Source organism: Rhineura floridana, chromosome 4 (assembly GCF_030035675.1).
Source record: "Rhineura floridana isolate rRhiFlo1 chromosome 4, rRhiFlo1.hap2, whole genome shotgun sequence".
Taxonomy (NCBI): Eukaryota; Metazoa; Chordata; class Lepidosauria; order Squamata; family Rhineuridae; genus Rhineura; species Rhineura floridana.
Genome location: NC_084483.1, coordinates 129,675,909 through 129,696,208, shown reverse-complemented (window position 1 = coordinate 129,696,208; position 20,300 = coordinate 129,675,909). Strand labels below are relative to the sequence as shown.

The 20,300-nt window shown below is 44.6% G+C and overlaps 1 protein-coding gene across 3 annotated transcripts in view; it reads right to left on the bottom strand.

The window, feature by feature from the left end:
* The window catches only part of KIF25 (kinesin family member 25), an 81,147-nt gene that overhangs the window by 56,342 nt on the left and 4,505 nt on the right, over positions 1-20,300 (bottom strand). For all 3 annotated transcript variants that reach the window (XM_061624399.1, XM_061624401.1, XM_061624400.1), the window contains exons 3-5: positions 6,806-6,928; positions 4,264-4,402; positions 1,769-1,872 (exon numbers count right to left, since the gene is read on the bottom strand). In XM_061624399.1, the coding sequence (XP_061480383.1) occupies positions 1,769-1,872; positions 4,264-4,402; positions 6,806-6,928 (366 nt within the window). The remainder of the gene's footprint in view (positions 1-1,768; positions 1,873-4,263; positions 4,403-6,805; positions 6,929-20,300) is intronic.

Genomic DNA, 20,300 nt, shown 5'->3' with positions numbered 1-20,300 from the left:
TATGAAACCTGTTTTTAATTTCTATGGGAAGGTGTGTTCCCATGGTCTTTTCTCATGAATTCATTCCCACAGATTTGTCATAAACATTCTCATGGGACAGTCTTACCAAACATATTTCCATTCTCATAGATATCTGTTTTATAAACATAGATGTTCCCAGAGATTCGTATCAATTCATAGGTGAACTCCCCAGGTTACTGCTGGCCATTCAAAAAATCCTACTGAGGTATTTTCCTGTTCTCTTCATTGTTTAAGTTCTAACTCAAACTTGTTTATTTTAAATGTACTATCTTGGCTGTACACCCAGACTTCCTGGAGGGGAAGAATGGGAAAAACACCTGTCTTTTTAAAATGCTTTTTCTCCAACTCTGAAGAGGTGCAGTTTCAAACTATGCCTGTTTTACTGTAGGCTCTTGTACTTATAGCAAACTTTATATACTACCTTCAATAAGTCTTAAGTATCTTCTGAGCAAATCTAAGCATATGTAAATGATTGCAGCACATTATATGCATACTTTAAGCCATTATCTGGATCTTCTCATTACAATCTTGTGTCAAAATCCTGGTCTAGCATAAAACCAGTTTGGGACACTCCAACTTACTGTATCATTTAATGAGGCAGAGCTCCAATAATCATAGGTGAGATAGCAACTTGGAGATAAAAGAGCAGTTAAATTTAATCCAGATTTTTTCCAATCACATCTTTCAATGTCTTCCTACCTCACCTGACTAGCACCGTGTCCCTCATGGGTTGATCTGAGATACTGAAAGACCACAACCTTTGTGCTTAGTGGAACTGGTTCAAGGAAAGGTGACACTGCACACTGAAGTCAACACATATTTAAAAATGCTGCAATTCAGGCAACCCTCCAGTTTCTTTAGACAGCTCCCCACAGCTTCAGGAGGACACAGCCATGGCTTTTCTTGCCCATTGGAGAAGGCGGTGTTCTATTTTGCCCCACAGTAGCTGGAAACAGAGGGAGGGCAACAGAACTGATGACAAGCAGGCAGGAAAAGCCACAAGTGTATTGATACAGGGCTGTTAAAAAGAACATGGTGTCAGCTCTTCACTGAGACAGCAGTGTCGGTGGGGGTGCAGGCAGGGCTGGAGATTCCTTGGTTATTGCCCGGCCGTAAGTCCTCAGCCGGCAGCTTGGCTATAAATCTGCCAGGCTAGCAAGGAGGAAGCAAGATAAGGGCAGAGGCTGTTCAAAGCTTACGTGCCAAGCCAGAAATCCAGAAGAGACATCAGTGAAGGTCCAGGTCTAGTTTGCTGAGAGATCAGTCCAAGTCAAGGTTCAGGGGATAGGAAGACACACAGTGGTCACGCCTGACGTTGTAGTCAGCAACAAGCTGAAGCCAAGGTTTGACTTTTAAGGAGCAGGTTTGTCAGGTGTGAGCCATCAGCGTTTTGGCCTTAAGTGGACAGGCCTGCCCCTCTTCTGCCTGACCTTCTGTTGTCTACGTTCTGCAGGTGAGGGGGGAGTATCCTGTTCACTTTCTGCGTCTGGCTGAAGGGCTTCAGCTGTGTCTGGGGTGCTCTGCAGCTGAGGGGGAGAAGGAGCTGGGTTCTCAGGAGTTTCCTCCGTTTCTCCTTCTGGGTCTGCTGCTTCTGGGTCTGCTGCTGTTACTCCCGAGTCATCCTCGTCTGATGAGTCCTCTGACGGCGCCATGACACATGGACGTAATCTCAAGTTGCAGACTGGCAACTCTAACATTTATATGGATCTTTAAAAGATGTTATAGACTTAATTACTAGGATACTTACAATTAAACTGTTATGAAGTACTTTTCTCATTTGTTTTTCTTTCAGGTATTTCTCGTTTATTTCATGCAAGGATTGTTCAAGTTCAAGTGCTCTGCTCTGAAATGCTAAAAAAAGGTTTTCATAAATGCTGTTTTGTTTTAATGTATTTTAAGATCTGTTTTTATGATGTTTTAAAGTGTTTTAGTGTTTTGTTTGCCACCCTGGGCTCCTGCTGGGAGGAAGGGCGGGATACAAATTAATTAAATAAATAAATAAATGTTCACAGAACTATTACACTACTTTTTTTCCTCAAGCACACACCCGTGAACATTTACTTGCTGATACCTCCAAATAGAAAGCCATGGGGGAAAATATAGATGATACCAATTTTCTCTAAGATAGCTTCTTCAGGTCTAGCACTTTCTTTCGAGATGTTGTTCTCTGTACTGAAAACCTCACCCTGAAACATTCATCAGTTCATATGGCCAATGAATAGAGAAGATCTGATACAACTGCATGATGGTGGTACTGTTGCAGCTCCACCCAAAATGTTTCTTCGTGCCTCATTCATGAGCTTCCAAGTGTATGCTGGGAACAGAGTGCTAGACAAGATGGACCTTGGTCTGAAGTAGCAGGGCAATGCTTATATCCAGTGGTTTGTTTGTTTTTGTAAAAAAATGAGGTGCTGGTACTCATACCTTGATAAATGTGCTGTGGGTGCCAGCACAAAATGGTTGTCAAGGGCAGCCAAAAAAGAGGTGCTGGTACTCCATACTGGTGACTACAATCACAAAAAGTAGTGCTTATCTCAAATGTGGGGCACCTGTGGCCCTCCAGATATTGCTGGTCTACAACTCACTTCATCTCTGATCACCAGCAACACTGGCTGGGGCAGCTGAGAGTCAGAGTCCAACACAAGATGAGCCCTGCTGGTTCAGTGGCCAACTAGATGCCTATGGGAAGCCCATGAGTAGGACTTCAGCACAATAGTGCTCTCACCACTTGTAATTTCCAGCAACTGGTAATTTTGTCACGTTTGTCATGGAGGGCAAATGGCGCCTTTCTGCAGTGGTTAATTACAGCACACATACAACATAGTCAGCGTGGCTAGTATCCATTGATAGCTTATTCTCCAACATCTCAAGGAGCACAGGCTGCCCAACCTTGGTTCACATGCTTGTAGAGTAGAATCATAGAGCAGTAGAATTGGAAGGGGCCATCGAAAGGCCATCGAGTCCAACCCCCTGCTCAATTCAGGAATCAGAATTAAAGCATACCTGAGAGGTAGCTGTCCAGCTGCCTCTTGAAGGCCTCCAGTGTTGGAGAGCCCACTACCTCTGCAGGTAATTGGTTCCATTGTTGCACCATTCTAACAGTTAGGAAGTTTTTCCTGATGTTTAGTCGAAATCTGGCCTCCTCTGTTGCCCTCCTCTGAACCTGTTCCAGTTTGTCTGCATCCTTCTTAAAAGTGTGGTGTCCAGAACTGGATGCAGTACTCAAGATGACGCCTAACTGGTGCCGAATAGAGGGGAACCAATACTTCATTCAATTTGGAAACTATACTTCTGTTAACGTAGTCTAAAATAGCATTTGCCTTTTTTCCAGCCACATTACACTGTTCGCTCATATTCAGTTTGTGATCAACAACAATCCCAAGATCCTTCTCACATGTTGTATTGCTGAGCCGAGTATCCCCCATCTTATAACTGTGTATTTGGTTTCTTTTTCCTAGGTGTAGAACTCTGCACTTATCCCTGTTAAATTTCATTCTATTGTTTTCAGCCCAATGCTCTAGCCTGTCAAGATCCCTTTGAATTTTGTTCCCAATTTTGGTAAGCATTCCCTGTACCTCCTCATCCAAGTTATTAATAAAAATGTTGAAGAGCACTGGGCCCAGGACTGAGCTCTGTGGTACCCCAGTCATTACCTCCTCCCAGTTTGAGAAGGAACCACTGATAAGCACTCTTTGAGTATGATTCTGTAATCAACTGGATCCACCTGATAGTTGTTCCATCAAGCTCACATTTAGCTAGCTGGCTAATCAGAATATCATGGGACACTTTGTCAAAAGCTTTGCTGAAGTTGAGATATATTGTGTCCATAGCATTCCCACTGTCTACCAGGGGGGTTACCCGATCAAAAAATGAGATAAGAACTGTTTTGTTTGGCCAGTTTCCATTGAAACCTTTGCCCATCATCTTTACTTTCAGTTATGGCTGGGGTACTTTTGCCCTGCTCCTGCAACTCTTATTCCAAAATAAGACTCACAGAATGCTACACAAGGGAATAGGAAGGGAGCCCATATACTTTCTGCCTACATTTTCTGTGCCAGCTAGAGATGCAGTATGATCTTGGTACAGTACCTCTGCCTCATGTAAGTTTCTAACAGTAGTAAAAGGTTGCTTGTCAACCCCAAAGCTAGAATCCTCATTGCAGATCTGCCAGCTGCCACCTCAGTGTCATTCAAGCATCTTACATGCCAGCCTGATAAGCTTTAGCTGCTGCTCATCTCTTACTTTGTATAGCGTCATTATGTAGCTCAAGCCTTTGGACAGCAGTCAAAATCTGGTAGAGGCAAGTCTTGCCCTGATGCTGGAAGTCTCTTGAAAATGCAAGGGCAGACAAATGGAGATTCTTCATGTCTTGTTTCAATCTCTATACAAGAAACAGAAATAACAGGCTTTATATTATGGGAGATGGGGAGAGAAACCGCAGAGGAGGAACTCCATATTTTACTTATCCTTGAACATTTATAGCAGGGTGGGGAACTGGATCCAGCCAGTGAGCTAGATCCTTATGCCCCTTACCCCATGTTGGTCAAATTTGACAGGTGGGCAGTGCTGCTCACTTGTCAGCCACCTGATGTCACAATGATGTCAGGTAATGGGGCGCTTTGAAGTCCCCATGATTGTCGGAACCATGCAGGGCTTGCAAAGATCCCTGCGTAATGCTTTGAAGTGCTGCCAATCAGCTGATTGTCAGTGCTTCAAAGTGCTTAACAGGGCTGTTTGCAAGGAGCTTGCAAGGAGTCTTGTTTGGCTCTTTGCAAGCCTCTTCAAGGATCAGCTGGCTATGAAATTCCCCATGGAGAACTCTGTAGAACAGCCAATCCCAGGGAGCTTGAAGCCAGTGCCTATTGGCCGATAGGTGTTGACTTCCAAGTTCCACTTCCTGATGATGCTGCCAACCTCAGCTGGCTAGTTCTCACTGCCAATCAGCTGATGGGCAAACCTTCCTTGCCAATGCGCAAGGAGGCGTGCACTTTAAAGCCCCTGATGATGCAGTGGCAGCCAAGTCTCCACCTGCCTCTCACCTGATATCACATATGACATCAGATGTGGGTCAGGTAGGCATGGTTTGGGGGAAACGGCCTCACAGGTCAAATTGGGACCCAAGTTGGGTCTAGGTAGGCCAATGGGCCAGATGTTCCCCACCCCTGGTTTATTGTGTCAAACCATATCCACCAAGAGGCATGAAGGAAGGTTCACTTATATAACAATAAGAAACAATTAGAATATGGAACAGATTTGTTCATTATTGTGTGAAAATATAATGAAAATATAAAATATATAAAATTTTAATATTTTAAAGACTTCCAAAGACTCCTGCGCTGAGGGAAATAACTGAAATCTATCAACTAACACTACCTATTGATTCTTGATTCCGGTTTTTCTGTCTATACTTCATAGAAATAAGTCCACAAACAGAGCAGTTCTATGGGATTACGGGGGAGGGTCTGTGGCAGAGAAAAAAATTTGCACTGGCGACAGCAGAAGGTGTGTGTGGGACAACTTGTTACCCTTTTCTTCCTTTTTACCTCTTGAGGTTTCTTTTTCTTACATAGCCCTCCCCATTGCCCCATCCATTTGAGGGGCACATCTGGGGAATGAACGGGCTCTGAATTTAGCAGATCCCAAACCTCTCCTGATGTACCCATTTTGTGCTCTTACTACCCACAGCAGTGAAGCTTTCACTGCTGGTCCCAAAAGGACCTCTGGAGTGCAAGTCTGTGGCCCCTGGAATGACCTCCTAGAAATTATAGGATTACAGCCTAAATTACTTTCCAAAAGAAATTATACTGAGCCACTGAAGAAACTCCACTGCATACTTAACAAGCAATGCTACAATTTTCAAGTACAATTTAAACGTTCCTGGCAGCTTATTATTGCCTTTTGTAATCTAAGAAATGACTGTCCTTTTACTGATGCAAACTGATTTCTTTATAGTGTAGGAGTAAAAGGCTACAATCCTACTAACAGTTAGGCTGTTTAAATCTTATTGAAGTCTTCCTGTGCAGAATTCTGGCCTGCATATTTTATCTGTGGACATTATTAACATCTGTCTACTAAGCATCACGGGTATACAAGCTGCAGTTCTGCACATAGTTAACTCCTGCAAACTTTGATGGGATTTATGCAACCAAAATTCATGCATGCAATACACTTTTCCTTTTACGGAATAATGCTGCAATAGGATTCCCACTGTGAACATATTGTATATTGGAATTGCATGACAGTGATTCCCAAGGTTATGCAATCATGGTTGGGATATGTAAAACTGACCATGGGGGAGGGGAAGGAGCGGATTGGAGATTGGAGATTGGAGATGCATGCATTTATTATATATTTATTACAACTGTAACCCATCCTTCTTCCAGGTGTTTCACAAGTAATATGATTTCCCACTGAGGGCTATTTACATTTGGCCTGTTGCAGCTTTAAGTATTATCTGGACCCATTTTAGTCTGTGTTCAGATAAAATAATTTACTTAAGTTTCATGTAAACCGCTTTGTGAGGTTCACTTGAAAAATGGTATAAAAATGTCTACAACAAATCAGCCAGTCAAATCACCTCTTCCCAAACCCAAGCTCTTCAGAGATTTTTTTTTTAAATGGCTTGTGAGGTTCAAGCTCCATTTTAAAAATTATCTGAATACACTGTCTTTCAAATTCTAAAAGTGCAATCCTAACACGTCTACTCAGAAATTAAGTTCTATTGAATTCATTTGGGCTTACTCCCAAGCAAGCAGGGGTAGGATTGCAGTCTTAGTCCCTTTACCTGTATGGCTTCATGAAGCTGGATTACAATGGATCTGGCGCTTCCATGGCACTTCTGATGCTTGTAATGACCAAAGCTATTATTTGCTTCTTCAGCTGACATTTTCCCTATCATTCCTTGATTCTGTTTGAAAGAAAAAAATAAAAAGCAAGCCCTGATACTAGACATTTTTACAAAACTAAACAGTAGAAAATGCAGACATTCATACAGTCAAGTGTTAACCTACAACATGCACTGTGTTTTTGCCAATGCTGGATTTGACTGCGAAGCATCAATTTTCATGGTGATACACAAAACAGTCAGAGAGAATAAAGAGTTCAAAGACTAAAAAGAGACAGAGAAACCCCAGAACCCTTTTGGACTTTTTTCTGTCAGAGTTCTCATGAAATTAATTAAAAATCAGCCATGTTCACAGAGTACCTGTAATCCTATTACTGACCTTGCCTCATACTCTGACCTTCATCTTCTGCAGTTTAAAAGTTAAAAAATGGCTGATTTTTAATTAATTTATTAATTTTGCATTGAACTGAATGATAGTGTCGGGCATGCTCAGTAAGAACCAACTGTCAATGTTCTAAAAGCCAGGATCACAGCTGCTTGGGCTTGACTAATCAGTGAACCACACCCACACTAGACTTTGATTTCACTTGAGACAGTCATGGCTTCCCCCAAAGAATCCTGGGAAGTGTAGTTTGTCAAGGGTGCTGAGAGGAGACTCCTGTTCCACTGACAGAGCTCCAGTGGCCAGAGTGCTTTAACAGTCAGCCACTCTGAGTGAAGGTCTGTGAGGGGAACAGGGCGTCTCCTAGCAACACCTCACTAACTAGACTTCCCAGGATTCTTTGAGAGAAGCCATGACTATCCAAAGTGAAATAAAGGCCTGGTGTGGATGTGGCCAGGGACAGCTTTGGTTTAAATTTGGGTGGGAGGCTACCTGTGCCTGCTGCAGAATAAAAAGGTGGGGAAAACGCTGAAAAGCCATGATATTGACCACAATGTTTTCCTTTTGGAAAGGCGCTTCCCCTCTGCCCAGTGCCCACCTACCCAATTTCCTCCCCTCCCCCTCCTCCTAACCTCCATGCCCCTCTCCTGGGTCAGTGTCAACCTAGGTTCAAATCCCCACACAGGCATGAATCTCACTGGGTGACCTTGGGCCAGTCACTGCCTCTCAGCCTCAGAGGAAGGCAATGGTAAAATCACCTCTGAATACCGTTTACCTTGAAAACCCTATTCATAGGGTCGCCATAAGTCGGGACCGACTTGAAGGCAGTCCATTTCCATTTTCAAACATGATTGCACAGAAATAAATTCCATTGAACTCAAAAAGTATGCAAATGATCAAACCCACCCTCCCTTCTTCCTCTTATTCCCCCTCTTGCCCCTTCCCTCCCCCTCCCCCTCTCCTTCCAATCCCCTCCTTTCCCTTCCCCCTTCTCCTCCCCATGGTCAGTTTTACCTATCTTAAGCATGATTGCATGGGAGTAAATACCATTGAACTCTATAAGCATGCAAATGATCAAACCTGCTTATCCCTGCCCCCTTCCTTTGCCCATCTCCAATCCGCTCCTTCCCCTCCCCCATGGTCAGTTTTACATATCCCAACCATGATTGCATAACATTAAACCTCATTGAACTCAATAAGCATGCAAATGATCAGACAGGACCATTGGTCTCACCTGAAGGGTGATTTTCCTATGAGTACGGCCATCACAGCGGGTTATAGCTCCACCTATCGTGCGAAGGCAAGAATGTTTTTGAAGTCAAGACTAGGGGCGTCAGGCCCCTCCCACTCTCCAGTTCATTCGCAGTGAGTCTAAGGAGAAATATCTAAAAATACAAGAACAAGACCAACAGGCCTGCCAGCAGGAAAATAACACAATAGTAACATGCATAATAACATGACTCCAACATAGCGATATAACAGAACTAGAAGTCTTGACTTCACTCTTAAATTTAAATATAATAGTGTAACAGTAATATATAACACATTAGAAAATATCTAGTCATCCTCCAACTGGGAGGGTCGTGATGGCCGTACTCATAGGAAAATCACCCTTCAGGTGAGACCAATGGTCCATTTTCCCTATGAGTCCGGCCATCACAGCGGGATGTACCAAAGCAGCCCATAATAGGGAGGGACCACCCACATGCTAATCCTCATTAAGAACCTGTTGTAACACTCGTCTGCCAAAAGAGGCGTCAGCAGAGGCATAGCGATCTATTTTATAATGCATTATAAACGAGTGAGGGGTAGACCAAACGGCAGCCCTGCAAATATCAGCAACAGGAGCGTTGGTAGCAAAAGCAGCTGTAGTAGCCGCTGACCTGGTTGAATGAGCAGTTACGCTAGCTGGTACTGGAAGCTTAAGAGATTCATAAGCTAAGGCAATACATGCCCGCAACCAGCGGGATAAGGTGGAATTAGCTACTTTATGCCCCATAGAACGTGGGTTAAAGGATACAAATAGAGACTCAGATCGTCGTATATCCTGGGTCCTAGACAGGTAGGTCTTGAGAGCCCTCAGGAACATCCAACGAATGCCAAGCCTTCTCAAGAGGGTGGGTAGGATTCGGGCAAAAGGAAGACAAAACAATGTCCTGGTTGCAATGGAAAACTGAATCGACCTTGGGACGGAAGTAGGGATCAGTCTTCAGTACAACAGAGTCCTTATGGAAGACACAGAGATGGCGAGCAGAAGACAATGCGCCCAGTTCCGAAACTCTTCTCGCAGAGGTGATTGCGATCAGGAACAAGACCTTGAAGGACAGCAGACGTAGAGACACAGTCCTGATGGGTTCAAACGGCGGGTGTTGCAAAGCCTGCAGAACCTTCGACAGACTCCATGAGGGAAACCGATGGACAACAGCTGGAGATTGTAGGGTGACTCCCCTCAGAAAGCGTTTGTTGAATGGATGTGAGGCAATAGTCGCACCAGAAGAAGACACTGATAAAATAGACGACAAAGTCGAGGCATGTCGATGTAATGTGTTGGGTCTGAGTCCCATCATAAAGCCGCTATGGAGATATTGTAGCACCTGCTGCATGGTGGCCTGGGATGGATCGTGATGGTGGGACTGGCACCACTTGGAAAAAGCCACCCAAGTATGTTGATAAATACGAGTGGTAGATGGTCTTCTCGAGGCCAAGATAATATCAATAACAGCGTCAGACAGGCCAGCCGACCTCAAATGTCCCCGTTCAAAAGTCACGCTGTTAGATTGAGCCAAGTGGGGTCCTGATGCCACACTGGGCCCTGGGACAGAAGATCTGGCCTGACTGGAAGTGTCCAAGGATCCGTCACTGACATTGCAAGAAGATCCGAAAACCACGGTCGATGTGGCCAATATGGTGCTATCAGAATCAGTTGTGCTCTCTCGCTCCGCGCCTTCCTCAAGGTTTTGGCTAACAATGGTATTGGAGGGAAGGCATACAAAAGACCGTCTGGCCCCTGTGTTGACAGAGCATCCACTGCTTCCGCTGCTGTGTCTAGATATTGGGCAAAATACCTGGGAAGCTGGCAATTGCGGCTGGAAGCAAACAGATCGATGGAGAAGTCGCCGAACCGACACTGGAGACGCTGGAAAATGGTTGGATGGAGTTTCCATTCTCCCGGAAAGACCTGCTGTCTGCTGAGCCAGTCTGCAGTCACATTCCAGATCCCTCTGAGACGTTCTGCTTTCAGGGATTGTAGATGATGTTCTGCCCAGCCGAAGATGAGGAAAGCGAGGTCCTGCAGAGGATGGGACCTGGTGCCCCCCTGTCTGTTCAAATGTGATTTTACACATGTGTTGTCCGTTCGAATGAGGACATGGGCCAAAGGGAACAGAGACTGAAAATGAAGTAGGGCCAAGTGGACAGCCTTTAGCTCCAGCCAATTGATGCTCTGAGTCTGCTCTGCCGTGGACCAGACGCCCTGAACATACTGGGAGTTGCAGTGGGCTCCCCAGCTGATGAGACTGGCATCTGTAGTGACAACAGTCCTGCGGGGTTCTCTGAAAGGAGTACCCTTGGAAAGATGTTGGACCCTCATCCACCAGTGGTATGAAAGGCGGAGTGCTGAGTTTAAGGGGATTGCTCGATGGTTTGAGCTGGCAATGTCGTGTTGGAACGGCAGCAAGGCCCACTGGAGGTGGCGAGTATAAGCTCGAGTCCATGGCACGATCTGGATAGTAGAGATGAGCATTCCGAGCGCCCTGGCTAGGAGCATGACGTCTGCGAAGGATTTGTGCATCAGAGATCTTGCGATGTCTGTGATAGCAGTTATGCGATCTGATGATAGGAACACCGTCGCTTGGCGGGTGTCCAAGATTGCACCCAGATGCTGTAGACGTTGCGTTGGTTGTAGATGGCTTTTGTCGAAGTTGACTAGCCAACCGTGGGCCTGCAAGACATTGAGTGTGAGCGTTACATGACGATGAGCCAGCTGCTTCGAACTTGCCTGTATTAAAAGATCATCCAGATATGGGTAGAGATGGACCCCCTGAATCCGGAGATAAGCCACTAAGATGAGTAGCACTTTGGTAAATACTCTTGGAGCAGAGGAGAGGCCGAACGGCATCGCTCTGTATTGAAAGTGCTGGTGGCCAAAGGCAAACCGAAGGAACTTTCTGTGGGCTATGCAAATGGGCAAATGGAGATACGCTTCCTTTAGGGCGATAGAAGCCAGGAAGTCTCCTTCTTGCAGACTTTCTGTAATGGAGTGGAGGGATTCCATTTTGAACCTGCGATATGTTACAAAACGGTTGACAAACTTGAGGTCCAATACTGCCCTCCATGATAAATCTCGTTTGGGCACAGCAAATAGGAGGGAGTAGACCCCTTCCGACCTCTCTGCAGTGGGGACTGGCTCTATCGCCGCTATGTCCAAGAGGTGCTGTATAGCTGTCTGCATGATGCAGTGCCTGTCAGGTGCCCTGGGACAAGGGGAGGGATGAAACTTGTCTGGGGGTATTGCCCAAAACTCAATTGAATATCCATAACTAAACAGATCTCTGATCCAGGAGACCTGAGTCAGGTGTAGCCACTGTCCGCCAAACAGAAGCAGTCTGGCCCCAACTGGTATTGCCTTAGAACTGTCTGCGCTGGCGAGACCCTCCCCGAATGAGGACGTTGAGGATCCTCTGCGGCCCTGGTACTGACCTCTACCCTGGAAGCGTCTATTCCAGCCTCCTCTGGAGGAGTGGAAATCATATGTAAGGAACTCGCGGCCTCGTCCCCCAGGCCGCATTCCTCGAAAGGGCTGAGACGTGCGGTATGAAGCAAAACGTCTAAAAGGTCTGTGCTCCCTGTTTTTGACGGTGGCCAAGATGGGCTTTCAAGTGTCCTTAGGGTCAACAAGCACCGCTTTTAGTGCTTCCTCGCCAAAAAGTAATGACCCGGCATAAGGTGCCCGTGATAGATTAACTCTGGCAGTAGGGTCGGCCTGCCAGTGATGAAGCCAGAGGGTCCGTCGGGCCACAACTTGAGATGCCATTGCGCGTGCTGCTAGTTGATTCGCGTCCAAGGTGGCGTCGGCCACGAAGGCAGCTGTTTTGTGCAATTTTATAAGCGATCTGCACATTGAAACAGGATCTGGATTGGGATCCTCGATGAGGTCATCCAACCACATCATCGCTGCCCTGGCGAAGATAGAAGCTGAGGTTGATGCATGCATAGAAAAGGCGGTGGCCTCATGGGTTTTGCGTAGTGCAAAGTCCAGTCTCCGCTCAGTAGCATCTTTTAAATGAGATTCTCTTTCCCTTGGCAAGAGGGATCTGGAAACTAAGCTAGAAATAGGCTCGTCTATGCCAGGGACGGCCAGTTTGGTAGCAAAGTCTGGGGCCAAAGCATAAAGTCTGTCCACAATGTTATTAAATCGGCGTGCTTGTAGGGGGTGAGCCCATTCGTCTTTGGCCAGTTTGGCGATGGGGTCTGGCACGGGAAGGTAGTGTTCAGCTGGGGTGGGGGATTTCAAAACCCTAGCCCCCTTTAAGACAGGAGTGGAAGAAGCAGTTGGAGTGGATTGAAGGCCAAGGGTGTTCAACACTCTGCGCGCCAGAGGCTGGTAGTCTGAGGCGTCGAAAAGGCGATAGGATGTGTCCTGCTCATGCTCAGAATGGTCACTCCATTCATCTCCTTCATCTTGCAAAGCGAATGCGGACTCCTCCTCACCAAAGGCGTCATCAACAAACCTGCCCCAGGCAACGTCAAACGGGTCAGGGGAACCAGATGGGTTTGACTCACTGTGTACAAATTGGTACCGGCTGTGGTGAGGAATAGCAGGAAGTTGTGAGGGTGGCTGTCTCTGAGTGAAAAATGAGAGCATGCCTTGGAGTTGTGAGATAAACTCCTGGGACAGTTGCAGGCCTGGAACTGTGGATGGTTGCTCTTGGGCAGGCGGAATGGGCGGCCCCACAGGTAGTGTAGAAGAGTAAGCCCCAGGTGGGATGACCGTTGGCTGCTCAGGAAAGCCCGGAAAATCCTCCTCGTCAGAGGAGGCAGCAGGAGACCGAAAAAGGGTAGTTAGCTGTGCAGGGGTTGACCCCTGCGGAGTCGGAACAGAGATGTAGCGAGGCCGTTTGGCAGTGCTGTAGCCAGAGAGGTGCTTTGTTTTGGCAACTGCTTTCGTATGCTTATGTTTGACCGCCTTAGGTGGTTTAGGCTTGGTCGCCTGGCTTGTCTCTGTATGATGTTTCGGCATGGGCGCCTGGGTTGTCTCCGGCTGTTCTGCCATCATATATATATTAGGGTAGCTGTACACGGCACACGACTGGGGCAGAATGCACAGACCCGAAGAGGCTCAGTACACGGCACACGACTGGGGCAGAATGCACTGGCAGATGGCTAAGTACACTGCCACGATGGGGCAGGATGTACACTATGAACAGGCTTAGAACAGGCTCAGTACACGGCACATGACTGGGGCAGAATGCACTGGCAGATGGCTGAGTACACTGCCACGATGGGGCAGAATGTACACTATGAATAGTCTTAGAGATATTTGCCCAGCTTTGCACAGTATCAATAGCTTTGTCACACAGCCTCGGGTGGGGAAATAGCTTTGTGTGTTATCAAGAGTCTGTGTACACAGTCACGTAGGCAGAGTGCACAGTTAAGGCAGCTTGGTGAAGAATCAACAGCCTGGACGTTTGCGATAATGCAGTGGACAACAACGTTGCAAGACTCAGCAGCAGTAGCCGAGGCAGTAGGTCAAGCTGTGAGGACTGATGAAGAAGCTTGGCTCAGCCAGCTACAGGCCCGGTAATATAATAACCCCCCCCTTTGGTACTATAACTGACTAGACAACAGAAAAGGGAAGGGAGCGTACACAAAATGGCGCCCGCAAAAGGGCGGGAAAATAAACCAATCAGAATAGCTGGGGACGGGTAAAGGAGCAATGGCGGCACTTTAATAAAAGAGCGTCAGAGGCGAACTCTGCGGCCGGGCAGCACAGCAAATGTAGGGAAAAATGAGCCGCCGCCGCCAGCTCCAAAGGCAGTCACGGTAATCCCAAAAAGCCTGTGACGGGACCGAGAGCAGCAGCCACAAGCTCTCAGTTAAAGCAAGGTGGCTTGCTGAGGGAGGGAGAACTAAGAAATTAAGGTTGATATAGTTAAGAGAATACTCAGTGTAAATTTAATAAAACATATAAAAAATACAATAAAAAGGAATATAAAAGGTATACAAAAGTCAAACAATGACAAACATGATACTATGATTTTCAAAAGTATGTGACTAAAACAGTATACATCATGAAGAATGTATCTGACGTGTACAAATTTTGTTCAAATGGTCCGTTTCTTTTATAGAGAAAAGATAAATATATTTTTTGTTAAAAAAGTCCAGCCAGACGCGTTTCAACAGTTGTCTTTTTCAATGGCTACTGATATGACTTTCAACAGAAATTGAATATAATGCGATAACCAAAGGAATTGCTAATATGACTTCAACAAAAATTGAATATAACGATATCCAAAGAAATATGACATTCACTTCTTTAAACACTGTAGCTTGATACTAGTCTTGGCAAGAGGGATCTGAGAGCCGTTGGTCAATTACAGGGGAAACAGACAAAAGGAGCTGCGGCCGCAGTCTCCCTGAGAGCCGTTAGGCAATTTGCTGGGGGAGAAAAAATGAGAGGAGCCGCAGCCGCGGTCTACCTGAGGGTTGTTAGATAATTTACTGGTAAGAAACGAGGTAAGGGAAAAAAAAAAACCCTAACGAAAATCCCCAGGAAGGTGAAGGAGCCGCTGCCGCGGTCTCTCTGAGAGCCATTAGGCAATTCACTGGGAAGGAACGAGGTAAGGGAAAAAAAACCCGAACGAAAATCCCCAGGAAGAAACAAATACAAGGGAATAGAAAAACAGTTGAGACAGAACAGAGGGAAGGGAAGGGAAGGTACAGACTAGACACACAAACCTCCCTCTCCGTCACAAAAATACAGAAAAACTTATCCTAAAGCTATGCTGTCAAGAATTACAAACTTGTTTGGTACGAAGGCAAGAATGAACTGGAGAGTGGGAGGGGCCTGACGCCCCTAGTCTTGACTTCAAAAACATTCTTGCCTTCGCACGATAGGTGGAGCTATAACCCGCTGTGATGGTCGGACTCATAGGGAAAACTGCCTTTCCTCTCCTTCCCCTCCCCTCTTCCTTCTTCCTCCTCCCCTGCCCACTCCAGCCCTCCCTCCCGGTCAGTTGTATCTATCCTAAGCATGACTGCAATGGAGTAAATCCCACTGAATTCAACAAACATGGAAATGATCAAACCTGTTCTCTTCCCCTCCCCCTCCTGCCTGCTCCCCTCTGTCCTTCCTCCTCTCCCTCCTCCTCCCCCCTCCCCATCCTCTGTGGTCAGTTTCACCTATCCTAAGCATGATTGCAGGGGAATAAATCCCACTGAACTCAATAAGCATGCAAATGATCAATCCATTCTCAGCCAACTTGCACAGGATCCCATTTCTTACCTCCCGGATTAAAAAGCAGAGAAATTCACTAATAGGCAGAAAACCTTACGGTTTAAGAATGTACTTATAGCTATAGGTACATTCTTAAACTGCAAGATTTTTTGCCTATTAGTGAATTGTATTACAACTTGAATTCTATGCAACACAATAAAATACAATATATAAGGAATAAAGAAAGCAATTAAAATATAGTTAAATCATATAGCATCTAGCATAACACATTACAATTGTTAAAACAGGCAAACAAAAAATAATTAAGTAGTCCACCAGGACCCTCAGCAATTTTCAGGTGGTCCATGGGTAAAAAAGTTTGGGAGCCACTGATCTAGATTCTGAAAAACTCATGGTTCTATGAAGGTGAGACAGAGTAATATTCTCATCTATAAGACTCTGGCCATCTAGGGCTCTCAGCTGCATAAAAAGAGCCTATGTGCAGACAGTTTGTACACCTGTAGTCTGTTCCATAAGTTATGCCAGACTTATGGTGATTTTCTAAAAATTAGCAATATGGCACACCCACAGCCTTGGACACATTTAGGTGTGGTTCAAACAAGCATAGGCAGACCAATCCAAACTCCCATTATACCAAGATGGGGTGGGGTTTGGCTTGAGTGGAGGCTTCCCTTTGCTCAGCTGAGCTGGTCTCCTGCCCAAACTGAATGGCTGAATGAATGAGGGTGGGGAGGGGGCAGAGCTGATCTGGTTTAAGATCCACTAAATCCTGATCTGGTCTTGCTGCTATTGCATAATGGCATTGGGCTCAATCTGGAACCAATTGTTGTGCCAGCTTGGAACTGGTGCAGCCATTATGCCCAATCTTCCCTACTGGTAAGCAGCTGATCAGTGGGTGCAGTAGTGGCTCTGCTGCTCTGCAAAACACTGATGGTGGGGGGTTTGGATTGCACCCTTCGTTAGTTAACAAACCAGGATATTGAAACATGGTTTGGTCAGGGTCTACGTAACAAGAATTAGAATAACTCACAGTTCCTTATGTCTAGAGATGTGAAGGCCTGGAAAAAACCTGGAAAAATTCAGAAGATTCTGGTTTTTTCCAAAGCCGCTTTTGTTTTTTTCCAAAAAATTGAAAAAAAATGAATGAAAAATGGATTATGGAATGTTTTATTTCAGCATGATGAATAAAATGTTTCTTTGAATCTTGCCCCTCCTTTTTCTCAGTTGTTTTTATGGGAATGGATACTTTATGTCTGCTTGACAGTGTGGAGGACTAGCGGAGGCATAAATAATTTTCTTTGTTATTAATGTTGATCGTTTCTTGTGGGTTTTTTAAATTGTTTTTTGTTTGCTCCTCATAAACTGGCAAAATGAAAAAGGTTCCTTACAGTTCAGGATCTTGTAGATCCATTTGTTACAAAAAAAAGTAATTTTTAAAAAAAGTAAATTCAATTTGTAATAATTGTTTGAATAAAATGTATTTTAATATACCAAATGTGATAATTTTATGCCAAACCAACTTGTACATAATTACATTTTATTTTCCTGAAGTAACGAAATGACTTTCAATCTGTAAAAGGTACAAATATTGCATTTTTTCAATTTTTCTGAAAATTTCCATTTTTTTCTGAAAAAAAGGGGGAAAACTTTTTCCCCTATGGATTCAAAATTTTAAGAAATTTTACATCTCTACCTATATCACAAGGAACTGTGACTTAATCAACACTAAGATTGGAAACTTTCACTCTTCTTATGTCCTGCCCAGAGTGAGACTCACGAGACGGAGACAAGGCTAGAACTAAAGTAACATCGAAGGCAATGCGTTTCATAGGCACGCTATGCTAACTCACTACAGTCCGTAACTAAGCTACTTAAGCATACTCTGCGGCATGTAAAGAGAGTTGACTCAGCACCCAGAGCAGGGGGGTGCAACCTTAAATAGGAAAGGTCTTCGCTCGTAATCTCTGACTCCTTTGCAGACCCTCCCTCTGACCAAAGCGCTTCTCCCAGTGTCTTGCGCAGGGCAAAAGGGGGCATGCTTCCGCTGGCTCATCTGACAACACAGTCTCGAAAGGTGTTGGCTCGGCTTCAGGAGACAGGGAAATGCTTGACGTGCCATGAGGGGGGCTTGGGGGTGGACTTGGCGCATGCGCCAAGACATTCCCCAATGGTTCTGTTGGGGCATCTGGAAGTTGAGCACGGTCTTCTTCGGTGGGATAACTGACCATGGGAACTGGCACAGTGTCAAACACACCTCCTCCCTCCTCGTCCAGGAAAGTCTCAACACCCTCTGATTCTTCCTCCCGAAGGAGCGGAAGCTCATCCAGCCCCCCTCCTTGATCCTCCTGAGGGCACTGGGGCTCAACATCTTATGTGCAAAGGGAAGTATACGGGCCAAACCTCACCACAGCTCATTCTCCATCATCTAAACCAGAGATGGGGAACCTATGATCTTCAAGATGTTGTTGGACTGTAACTCCCCTTTGCCTACCCCTGATCTAAACCATAGGTTAAAATACATTATAAAATGAACAGGGCCTTAGAGTACTTCTTCAGATTCCCTCTGCAGTAAAGCTGTGAATTTGAATGAATGACAATCTTCCATGTCAGTCAGCTGAGGGAGATTATAGCTGTAGACATAATGAATTGATTAAAATTTGGCTTCTTATATGAAAAAGTTCTGAAATCCCATTTCTATTCATATGAGCGGGAAATGAAAATCAGTTTTGAGAACAGACTAGTTCATTTAACCCTAGCATTCTTGCCAGTTTCCAAGTGTCTGCTGTAATTTAATGTTTTACTCCAAACTGTCATGGAAAATGAGGGCTGATATATTTTCCAATACAGTAGGGCCCCGCTTTTCGGCATTAAGCTAATACAGCGGCTTTCAATTAGAGTAAGGCCCCACTCATATGCAGAGCTTGGAAAAGTTACTTTTTTGAACTACAACTCCCATCAGCCCCACCAGCATGGCCACTGGATTGGACTGATGGGAGTTGTAGTTCAAAAAGTAACATTTCCAAGCTCTGCTCATACAGTGCTTGTTCTGCTTTTATGGCGTTTTTCAGGGGTTAGGCGCCATTCTATTGAATGAGTTCCTTTTTTAGGTGGGTTTCGCTTTTAGGCGGGGGTCTGGAACGTAACCCACTGTATGAGTGGGCCCTACTGTATGTAGAAATGCTCATGCCCAAGACGCAGTTAAAAAAAATTCTGGTACATTTCCATCAATATGCATCCAGCTTTGTAAGCTGCACAAAATTGTCTTCATTGCATAGTCCCTCTGCCCTTTGTTTGTTCTCTGACAATTGTCTGCCTTCTGACATTTTCTTTTTTAAGTTTCATCCAACAGATCTGAAGAGATGCTGGCATTTACAACAGCTATAATCCACAGTATGCCTCTGCCATCCTGTGCACACACCTCTGCTGAAGAAAGGGGCTAAAGGATCTGATACTGTTCTTTTCTGAAGTGGTCTGTGGATTGCAGCCTAAAACCAAATAAGGTGTTTGGGTTTTTTTAAAAAGAAAGATGCCTGTACCTCCAAAACTCCATTACCTCACCAGAGTGTAGAAAATTTAATGAAATTGATTGGCAGAAGTTTCAGAATGGTGGTGGTGGGCGAAGTATTACTTTACATAATATATTCACTAATACAAGAGGTAGCGATGAGAGGAGTTATGGGGGGAAATAAGATTTAAATTATCGCCCCTGCAAACTAACTCTATTGCCATGACAGCTAGAGCAACCTTTTAATATCCACATACAAACACAACTAAGATAAAGTTGCTCACTGCTGTTCAGAGTGGGAGTCTCATAGGCACAGAGTTGTTCCCCACCCCAGGTCTAAGGCGAGGAGGGAGTGAATATACCATTGATTTATCTTTACTTCAGTTCCGAGGTTGTATGAGTTGTTATCTGGTTAGCTGTCTGTGTTGTACAAAGTGATTGGTTGGGATTTTGGAAGTGTATGGATTTGATGGTATAAAGTTATTTTAAAAGGACTTATTTGATTACCAATATTCTGTACTGTACATGATTGTATTTTGAGATTTTGAATCACACCATTTTGAGATTTATTTATTTATAGTTCTGTTTGATATATTGTTTGGTATCTTTGTATTGTATTTGATCCCTAGTTTACATATTGCTCTTGCGATTCCTTTATATTGTATCTGCTTTTATATGTTATATTGTATATTGATTTTCCTTTTTTTGTGTTGATTTGAATTTTTTAATATGGTTTTGTTATTCTCTTGCATGGTACTGAAACTTTACTTTGTACAGTGTTTTGAAATTATGTTTTATTGTACTTGAATTTCTTTGTATGTCGCTTTGAGATTCTTTTAAATATAAAGCGATTAAGACATTTTCTAAATAAATAAATAAAGCTCATTTCTTCAGCTGCTCACTATCCTATTTTGGCTAGGCCAGTCATTGTACTTTTGGTCTGTGCCAGCACGTAGGCGTTTCTTCATGCTGCTACCTGCCTTTGATGATTATTTCTTGCAGTTAGGTGTCAAGAAACAAGCAGACCAGGTTAGAAATGTTTTCAGGTTTTACACATTTGAGATAAAAGGGTGAACTAAATTCTTGAAGAGAT